The sequence below is a fragment of the Gracilinanus agilis genome, chromosome 5 (genome assembly GCF_016433145.1).
Source record: "Gracilinanus agilis isolate LMUSP501 chromosome 5, AgileGrace, whole genome shotgun sequence".
NCBI classification, from domain to species: Eukaryota; Metazoa; Chordata; class Mammalia; order Didelphimorphia; family Didelphidae; genus Gracilinanus; species Gracilinanus agilis.
The window spans coordinates 57,205,577-57,216,630 of record NC_058134.1 but is presented as its reverse complement, the minus strand read 5'-3'; the positions used below and the strand labels follow the sequence as shown (position 1 = coordinate 57,216,630).

The 11,054-nt window shown below is 36.9% G+C and overlaps 1 protein-coding gene across 1 annotated transcript in view; it reads left to right on the top strand.

Annotated features, from left to right (window-relative positions):
- RSU1 (Ras suppressor protein 1) overlaps positions 1 to 11,054 on the top strand; it is a 226,872-nt gene that overhangs the window by 48,942 nt on the left and 166,876 nt on the right. The window contains exon 6 of the mRNA XM_044678921.1: positions 4,413 to 4,515. Within this exon, the coding sequence (XP_044534856.1) occupies positions 4,413 to 4,515 (103 nt within the window). The remainder of the gene's footprint in view (positions 1 to 4,412; positions 4,516 to 11,054) is intronic.

The following is an 11,054-nucleotide window of genomic DNA, read 5'->3' as shown; positions in this document are numbered from 1 at the left end:
TATTATAAAAATGAACAAATCTGAAAGATTTAAGAACTCTGATCAACTAAACAATTAACCAGGATGCCAGAGGATTGTTGAAGAATAATGCTGGCTACCTCATGACAAAAGGGTAATGGACTAATATGAAGAATAAGAAATTCATTTTTGGACATGGTTTTGCTTGAATATGCCTAAATGACATCAATCTTCCCCTTCTTTTTCCTCCTTCCCTCCCTCCCTCCTTCCAGCCCTCCCTCCCTTCCTTCCTTCCTTTCTTCCTTCCTTCTTTCTTCCTTCTTTCCTTCCTTCCTTCCCTCCCTTTCTTTTCTCCTCTATTTTCTTCACTCTCCCCTCCCTCTCATTCCACAGACAGCAACTTTCTAAGATTATAAGTTACATATGAATATTTGATTTCCATAAGTGGAAGAAATTTCCATGCTGAGAGTTTCCCAAACCAATGGCATTACAAATATGGACCCCAAGACAAACTCTCTGAGGTTATTTACATGGAGAATTTTAGGTAGAAACTGAATAGACTCTATGCAAGTATAGATTACTATGAAATGACAAAAACAGTTCACTAAATTCATTGAGTTAGTTTAAGAAAATCATATAAAAGGAGATGTGTAAGTACCTTGTTGTAGTGAGTTTAGGATATATTTCCACTTTTTTTTTCTTTCAACTTTTTTTTAGATGCTGTCTTGGCCTTTGTAACTGATTGTTTTTTTTTTTTTTTTTTTTGCTTCTGATGTTTTATTGATTGAGTAAAGCTTTTTATATTCAGTATTTTTAAGACAAGGCAGGAATTTTCCAAGGAGGAACAAAACCCTTAAGTTGTAGAAGGGAATTAAAGAAAACTTTTAATAAGGAATATTTCTCTTTCTTTTCGAATGGTGTTAAGTATTTTATGTAAGGTGAATACTATTTCAGGGAAGTTAAATGAAAGGATCTGTTTTAAAGTGAAAGGAACAATGGAAAACCAGGTTTACACACAGAAATATGTAAAACATATACCATGATATAGCAAACTCATGTCTATCCAGATTAACAGAAGAAAAAGAACTAAAATTTGCCAGCAGCATTTTTTGTAGTATTGAACAGTGATAATTGATGTTTCTGCTGGTGACCTTCAAAGAACTACAGGCCCAGATGCTGACTACATTCTAATTGTGAAAATAAATATTTGGATCCAACTATAGTTTATTGTCTACTTCTAGGTCTTTGGAAATGTATGCTTCTAACAGTTCTTAGAAATAAATCTAAGTTCCATATTTGTGTCTTAATGAATCTTAAAGAACACTTGATTCCTCATGCATTTTGGATAAATAGGAATTCATTGTACAGTTATCCAACACACTGAGATGCAGTTTGCCCTGAGGAAACAAGTCCATGCATACTTAAATCAACTTTTTGCTAACTGTAGTATTAAGCCCTAATAGATTTTGTGCCAAGAGATGTTTGTAGGTCATTGGGAGGTGAGAAAAATCATTGCCTCCTGTCCGTTCAGCTCAGAAGTTTCATGAGGTGGTATGATTCCAAGAAGCCCTCAAGAGAATTGGATTAGAGAACCTGCCAAATTGGATTCCATGAGATACTCAAAACTTCAGGAGTCCAAGTGAAAACAGCATCAATTTTGGCAGAGTATAAGGAACCAGAGGAGGATAGGAGGATATAAGAGAAATATAGTTCAATTCAACAAGCACTCAAGGAGGAGCTGGGGAGACTCAGACAAAAACTGAACTGTTCCCAACATCAGGTTTTTGCTGCTGTTGTAAAGTCATGTCTGACTCTCTGTGTCCCCATTTGGGGTTTTCTTGGCAAAGGTAATAGAGTAGTTTTCCTTTTCCTTCTCTAGTTCATTTTACAGATGAGGAAACTGAGGCAAGCAGGGTGAAGTGATTTGTCCAGGGTCACATAGCTAGTAAGTGTCTGAGGCCAGATTTGAACTTAAAATTTTTTGACTCCAGGCCTGGCACTCTACTGTGCTACCTAACTACTCCAGACCTCTTAAGTTCTAAGTGATACAATGGAAACAGGCCTGAGACAATATGGGTCCACATACCTCTGATGCTCACTATCTGTCTGTTCTTGGGCACTTAACTTCTTTGGCCTCAGCTTTCTCATGTGTATAATGAACAGGTTGGACCATTGACTTCTGAGGTCTCATCCAACTCTTTATCTGTCATCTTAATATAAAGAAATACAGTATAATTTCAGGAGGAGAGAGAAGTAACAAGTTAAGGGAATCAAGGTAGGTTTCCTGGGAGAAAGTTAAGATTCTGAAAGGGAAAGGTCAAGAGGGAGGGTTCTCCAGACAAGGGTGGGTAGGATTAAATTGGGAGAAGGTCAGGAAGTAGGAGTTTGAAGGCCACATTCGGGGAAGATTTTACAGAATATTTTATCTGAAGGTAGAATTTGTAGAACTGAATAATGTGAATAAGTCTGGAGAGATCAGCTAGTGCTCATTTGTGAAAGGCCCTTGTGAGGAGTCTGTAGTTGATCCTCATGGTATTAGGTAGGGAGCCACTGATGGGTTTGGACAGTCTGGTTATATGTGAGCTATAGCACAACCAAGCTCATAGAAAGGTCATTTGGTCCACTTGGCTCTTTTACTCATGTGAAAGGAACCTTCCACACTTCTGAGCCTTTGTAGCATCCTAAACCAGCCAATGAATGCATACTCAAATATGCCTCTCTGTTCTAGATCCACCCCAAAATGTCCATTCCAAATGAAGGCATATTTAGAGAATGCAGGGAGAGTACAGGTTGGATCTTCCCCCTTTAAGGGTTCTAAATCTCATGTAGGAAGCAGAGATTACATCTCAATCTCCATGACAAACCTGTAGGATCAGAATCTCCCTGGTGGGTCCTCAAAAGTATAAATCTTTTGTTTTGGGAAGTGGCTGAGAGCCCTTATCCTGTATTTGGACATGGGAATTGAATGGGTCCTATAGCACAGTGGTTCCCGGCCCCAGGCTATGCAGGACACTTTGTCATTGTGGTCCTTGAATGGCTTTGCATTCCGGTATTTTTTTATATTTAATTTTTTAAATTTTTTTATTGATTAATTTAGAATATTTTTCTATGGTTACAAGATTTATGTTCTTTTCCTCCCCCCTCCTGGAGCCAATGAGCAATTCCACTGGGTTTTACATGTATCATTGTTCAAAATCTCCTTCCATATCATTAATATTTCCATATCATTAATATTTGCAATAGTGATCATTCAAAGTCAACATCCCCAATCCTATACCCATTGAACCATGTGATCAAGCAGTTGTTTTTCTTCTGCTTTTCTACTCCCACAATTCTTTCTCTGGCTGTGGATAGTGTTCTTTTTCCTAAGTCCCTCGTTATTGACCTGATCATTTCATTGCTACTAGTAAAGAAGTCCATATGTTTGAAGGTGATCAACTTCTAAATCTACGTTCTATTTGTGGCTTTTCTTTTACACATTTGTTACTACAGGGGATTTAAACGTTTTTTCAGTGCTCCATTTGGTGAATCCTATTCTCAGAATAATGTTTTTAAATACATAAAATATAATATATACAATTACAAAAGAAACAATTATATTGAGATGCAGCTACAAAAATATTAAAGATCAAGCTCATTGATCTCAGGTGAAGAACACCTTTGAAGACTCTCCAAGAGCCATTTAAAAAGCTTTCTTTTCCTCCCTTCACTCAGTCATAGAAGCAGGGAGGCCCTACTCTCACTATCCTGCTCACTTCTTCAGACATATTTCTTCCCAAGGATGTATACAGGCATTCCACTTAGCAGGATAGCTTGAGAGAACACATGCTATCCCTTTGTTCCAGGTTCTAAAATCCCCTGTCCCCAAAGATCTCTGTTACAGTATAAGGACAACTTCTCTTTACCACCCATGAGCTTCAAGCCTTAAGGATATGGTCAGCTCCCCTCCAGATTCTAACTTCCCTTTATGTTTAAGCAGAAACTCTAATCCTACTTCATTAAAATCTTCCTACTTTTTCCCTCCCTTTTCCAGAACAGAAGGACCCAGTTTCATACAACCAAGAACCAAATATCTGGGCAAATCATTCAACCTCTCTTGGTCTTAGTTTCATTATCTGCAAGGAATTTGGACGTAGAGTGGTGTCTAAGGAAGGCCCCTTGTGACCTCTGTCTACCTTCAAGTCCCAAGCATGTTGCCATATTCTCTTGTCAAGCAGTCTCTGAGGATGGAATCAAAGACTTGCTCTCCAAGCTTCCCTTGGGCCACGGGGTCCATGATCAGATGTGACATCCTTGGCCCTGAGCCGGTTCTTAGCCAGGTCAAAATAGTCCTCAGCCAGCTTAATTCCTTTGTCTGCCTTAGCAGAGGAGATCATGTCTATCTGACAGTCCCATCTGTAGCTTATCTAGGGTGCATCCTCTGTGACTGGCTTGGCTGTCTCTTCTCTTCCCAGTACAGCTCCGGCATTTGGGTAACAGCAGCCATCCATCTGCAAGACAGGCTGGTGGCTTCCTAGCAGCCCATCCTCATTCTTCAGCCTTTGAGGTTGGGTCTCTGTGGGTCCTGGGCATGTTTCTTTGGCCAGGTGCACAGCCATCAGCACTGACTGTATTAATAACAGGAGTGACGGTTACCCCTTCATTTTGTGGATTTCAGAATTTTAGTTTTTAGAATTTTAGTTTCTTTTTATTCCTCAAAAAACTGCAAAGCCAAACAAAAATCCCAAACCCAGCAGAACCTGCAATTTAGGTCAAATGTCAGCAGGTGGCAGCGGTACCTCAGACATGTTTTCTTAATTATAAAACAGGTGCGTTCCCTGAGTTCAGATGGAGCCTGATGCTTCCAGCCCCTGTGCTCCCCCACCTGCCAATCCCCGAGGCTTCTATATCCCTGAATGTTTTCATACCTTCCTTGGTACTTTGATATTTCAAGAGATTTATGATCTCTTCAGTGTGGGCACTTCTTTCATCATTGCAGACTGTAGCTCGTGTATGCCTGGTCATCCTGGGACACTCTTGTCTCTGTCTCCTCCCCTGTGGGGCATCACTTGCACTGGGAGCCTTCATTTCTATATCATGACATTGCCTGTTACTAGTGGATTGCACAGACTGTCCACTGGTTATTTTATTCTCAGTACAAGGCTGGTTCATATCCTTTTCTGGTTATGTGTTCCTCTAATACCATTCTTTACACCATTTATCCTGCATTTTTTCAGCAATATGTAGCAGCATACTTATGCCCACCTGCAAATTTACTTTAGAGACTCTAGTATTCCATGACTGGGGGGTCATACAGCACCACCAGAAGAAAATTTAAGTTAGAAAGAGAGGTTTCAGGGAAAAACTTAGTGTCATTAAAAAGTTCTCTGCAGTTTCCCAAAGGCATTTCTGCCCACTTTGCTCCTCCTACTCAGTTCTCAAATAGTTTCCACTCCAGACTTTGAGTTACCATATTTTAACAAAATATAACTCTTTATTAAAATAATTGAACTTTGGTGTCTCAAAGTTAAGTTTAAAGATACATTTAAAAATTAATATCTGAGATATGATTCAGTACCTTTCTCCCTAATCTGTTACACATCCTTTACTAAATAATCCTAACCTGGATTGTTTATATACAATAATCTTACCCTGGAATTGCAAGTTGGGATTTATCCTCAGTCTTTTTACCTTGCCTCATGGCCCACTTAATGTGGCTTTGATTATTGTTGGTTGTTGTCTCTATATCTTAGCTACACTTGTGCTATTTCCTTGATTGAGATTCTTTGACTAAGCGAAAGGAAAACCTTCTTTTATATTTCTAACATTTCGAATACTTGCTTCATTTTCCTACATGAAATAGTTATGGAACTGTGTCTTGGCAAGCATCAAGCTTCTTTTGGCTTTCTTACAGTAGAAGGCAGTAACTATTTTATTTTGTTTATTTCTTATTCTTGAACAGGAACGTTTGGGTGGTATAACTTGGCTTTCATATATCATGAGAAAATAGATTATAATTGAAATTACCTTTCATATCAGAGTCCCTGCCATCTTCAAATATTGATTGGTAAATTTTTTAAATGAACTTTTCAATTTATCTGTTTAGCAGTTGTTCTTTACCTTTTTTTTTTTTTTTTTTGGTGACAATCTGGTTAAGGCAATAGATCCTTTCTCAGACTAATTTATTTTTCCTTCATTCATAATAGAAATGCCTGATTTCAGTTAGAAGTTAGTGAAAATAAAGATGCATTCTCTTTCACATGCAGACACCGACCCCCTTGAAGTCTTAAAAATTATTATATGTAATTTAAACTTTTAGGGGGGAAATTATTACTTCAGTCCCACAGGAAGTTTTGCTAAGAAAGACAAGTGATTGAAGTAGTCAGTGTGAGCACTGGCCTTGGCTCTGCCACTTAGGGTTTGGGAGATTTGGTATGTCTCTACTTCTCTGGATTGAGGTATGGTGGAGGGTTTATAATTAGAGTTAGAACATCTGAGTTTGAATGTGGAACTGACTATATAATTGTGTAACATTGGTCTTTTATTCTCTAGACTTTTTCCCATCTGAAAACTGAGACTTATGTTATTTAGAATTTCTGGGGTTCCATTTAGAAGTATTGGGGCTCATTTGAGCCTCAAGATATGTAGATATATGACAAACTTCCTGTGGACACTTGGGAAACTACATTTTCCATGGTCCAACGGGTTTCCTGTTTTGGATGACGTCTTCAAGGTAAAACCTGGCTTTAAATATTGGGAAGTTGGGCTTGACTTTCTCTCTTTTGCTACGCAGACAAGATGAGGGAAGGTAGGAAACGAAATGGCGGAGGCAGGATTTCTTGAAATAGCCAGGTGTGTGGTCTGATTTTATTCTATCAACATGGGCCTAAATAAAACATTAGTTATCCTCATAATATCAGTCTTCATCATTTTTAAAAACAACAGTTCAGATGATATCTTCAGAGAAACACTGAAATTTAATTTTAAAGTCTATGATTCTGACCTCTAAGCAAAAGAAGAAAAAAAAGTTATTTTTTGAAGTGGAATAATTTAAGATACATTCAACAGAAGAGTAGTCATTAAGTGGGCCAATTTAAAAAAACCTTTTTTTAATTCCCCAAAATCTTCTTTCTTTCCCACCACCCCAAATCCCCAAATGAGAAAGCAAGAAGAAACCCCATTACAAATGTATAGAGTCAAGGAAAACAAATTCCTGCATTGCTGTCCAAAATATATTTGGTGTCAAAGAGGTAGCAAATATATGTAGCATGTTTCATTATTAGTTCTCTCAAATCCTCTGGAATTATGGTTTGTCATTGATCAGATAAGTCTTCAAAGGTTTTGCCTTTATACAATTGTCCTAACTGTGTATGTACTCTTCTGGTTCTGTTCAACTCTATGCATCAATTCATACAAGTCTTTCTGACTTTTTGAGAAACATCCCTCCCCTTCATCATCATTACTTGTAACACAATTGTCATCTCTCACTTTTATGTATTTAATGATTCTCTAGTTGGTGAAAACTCCTTAAATTTTGAATTCTTTGCTCCCTCAAAAAGAGCTGCTATGAGTGTTTTCATATATTGTCAGAGTTTATTTTGCTTAGTTCTAATCCATCCCATAATATTCCTTCCTTTGATTCTTCTCTCTTCTTTCTCCCCTTTTCCTCCTGTTTCTTTGATAAATGAAATGTACTTTATGCCTAGAATGTATTTCTGTAACAAAAGGTGCATAAGTATTTTTCTTTTCTTTGATGAGTTCAGATAAAATAAGGTTCAAGTATTTCCTGTTCATATAGACTTCTACTTACAGAACTCAATTAAACATCACTTTCCCCATCCTTCTCCCTTTACCCTACTAGCACATTCCACTCCTCTCTTTTTCCTTTCTTCTTTTAATATCTTTAAAACATAAGAACTACTTTTAAACCCCCTGTCTAAATTGTCTTTTTTCAGTTGTTTTCAGTCATGTTTGACTCTTCACGACTCCGTTTGGTGTTTTCTTGGCAAAGATACCAGAGTAGTTTGCCTTTTTCTTCTCCAGCTCATCTTACAGATAAAGAAACTGAGGCAGTGTTAAGTGACTTGCCCAAGATCATAGTCAGTAGGTGTCTGGGTCCCAGATTTGAACTCAGGAAGATTAATCTTCCTGACTCCAAGCCCAACATTCTATCTACTGCACTACTTAGCTGTCCCCTGCCTAATTTGACTTCATGATAATAATAGGGTTCTGAAGTGAAATATGTATGATCTTCCCACATTAAAATGTGAAAATTTTTCTTTTTTTAGTCCTCTATGATTGTTTAATTATGTATAACTTTTTATAGTTTCCTGGACGTTTGTGTTTGCACTTCACAATTTCTATATAGCTCAGCTCTACTATTTTCATCAGGAATGTTTGGAAGTCCTCTATTTCATGAAAAATACATTTTTTTTCCCCTCTTGTATGCTTACACTCAATTTTGTTGTTAAGTTGTGTGTTTTTTGTTGTTGGTGGTGGTTTTTTTAGAGTCTTGTGTTATATAGTATTCCAAACTTCTCTATTTATGGTGGTAGCTGCTAAATCATGTGTGATCCTTATTGACTTCTCAGTATTTAAATTCTTTGTGGTTGTTTGCAGTTGTTTTTTCCTTGACCAGAAAGCTGTTGAATTTTGGTTATAATGTTCCTGAGTATTTTCATGTTGAAGTTTTTTTGGGGTGGTACTAATAAATTCTGTTTTCATTTTGTCCTCAGGTTCCAAGAAATATGGAATTTTTGTTTTTTGATTTATTGATATATGATGTCCAATAACTTTTTTGGGTCATGGTAGTCCATCGATTCTTAAATTATCTCTCCTCAGTTTGTTTTTTTCCAGGTCAATTCTTGCTAATGAAATATCTATCTTACATTTTTTCCTTCATTTTCCCCCCTTTGCTTTAATATTTCTTATTGTTATGCTCTGCTTAATTATTTTCAATTTTTAGCGAATTTATTGCTTGGGTAAAATTTTGTACCTTTTGTACCATGTTATTAATTCCCTTTCCAATTATTTCTTCTATAGCTTTCATTTCTTTTACATTTTTTGGAACTCTCTTTTCATCTACAAAAACATTTAAGCTCTTTTTAAAACTTTTGCTGAATTTGTTCCTTCCAGAAATTCTAATTGAACTCATTGCTAATCTTTCAGACTTTGTTTATAGATGTTTTGGAGTCATTCCCCTCTTTTGGGTCTGGGTCTTGAGCATCTCTGTCACTGTGATAAATTTTTTTATATTTGGATTCTTTTTGTGTTTGCTCATTTTTCCAACCTATTTCCTAACATCTGATTTTATGTCAAGGCCAGTCTCTGCATACTTTAAGAAGGAATGCTTGGGATGATCTTGTTGCGGCTTTCTTGAGAACATAATATTTTATGTTACTGAAAGATCTAGGGAGAGTTCAGTCTTGTAACGTGCAAAACTTCAGTGCTCCCTCAGTAGTCTGATCCAATGAAAAGTCTAAATCTTGCTCTCCTGGTCTGCGCTCTGTAAGTTCCTAACCTGGGTTCAGGCCTGATCAACATGCCTGTAGATTTTCCCCTGTTAGAGTTCCAGTAAACTCCTCCTAGACAATCACTATCCATCAACTGGAAAGCTCTTCTGGTACAAAGTGACAGAATTTTGGTCTGGTGTTCCTGCTCTAGAAATTCTAAAGCAGGCTTTATACTGGATTAGGGCTAGAAATGAGACCCTGCTCTGCTCTTGGGGCTCACAGCCACTCTTCATCTTGGAATTCTACCACTACAGTCAATCAGTCTGACCCAGAATTGGGTGGTGGACCACAGAGCAACCAGTTGACAGTTAATCCTGTGCCTTGCATAAAATTTCACTCCCTATATGGCCCTCTTCTTGCCTTGATATATAGTCTGTCCCTTGGCTAGAGAGCTCAATGGGACCATTCATGATTATGCCCTATTCTCAGTGTTCTCTGACTTTGCTATATGTTTTTCTACACCAACCTAGACTGGAAAAATATTGTGATTTTTTTTTCCTTGGATTTCCTGATCAAGACTCATTCTGGTATGTTTTTGAAATCTCTTTGGAGGAGATGTGGGGTAGAATCTGACTATATTTTTGCTATTTTGACTCTCACTCAAGTAAACCAGTTTTCAGAACCTCAAGTTTCTTAATATAATTTATTTAATTGAAATAACTTAGAAAGTGACCTTTTCTATGTACTTCCAAGCTAAAGCTATATCAGTAAATACTGATATGGAATAGAGTTAAGAGAGAATATGATTATGAGTGATATGCATATGGGCTTTGAGTTCTTTGAGTAAGAACAGTGACTGTGGAGTCAGAAATTCTGATAGATTCTTACTACCTTTATTTCTTTGGGGAAATTATTTAATGCCTTCACACCCCAACCCATCCTGGGCCTCCATTTCCTTACCTTAGACTTGTGTGGAAATTATGAGAAAATTGAGGAGATTAGGACAGCAAGTGGTTAATTGTAGGAACTGAGTGAACCCTAGTGATTACATCTTGTGATTTAATTTCAGGTCTAGCTCAATTCTGTTTTTTAATTTAAAAAATTTTAATGTAGTTTTTCCCAATTATATGTAGATAAAATTTTTAGTAACTGTTTTCAGGCATTGTGATCCATGTTCTTTCCTTTCTTCCTTTCCCCTTTCCTGAGAGAGTAGGCAATATGATATATTAAATGTGTATTATCATTTGATACAGATTTCCTTATTTGTTATGTTGTGAAAGACACATATCACATATATAAAAAAAAACAACTTATTCAGGAAATAAAGTGAAAAATGGTTCGTTTCAATCTGCATTTAGACCAGATCAGTTCCCTTTCTATTCACTTATGGGCCTAAATCCACATATTATCTTGTAAGAAAAGTTTATTTCAAGTGTGGAAATTGAGAGAAAAATTACAATGTTTGAACTTAGTCCAATGTGGATGGGAAACTGGACCTCTTGTACCTGATATTTAGAGATATTTAACCAAGGATCTGGGTTGTTTTAACCAGAAACAGAGTCATGTCCTAAGATATAAGGAATTTTCTGTAATTGCACATCTCCAGCAACCTATGGGTCTTATCTGAAAACTGGTCCAAAATTAATTTGTTTTTTGTTTCTATGT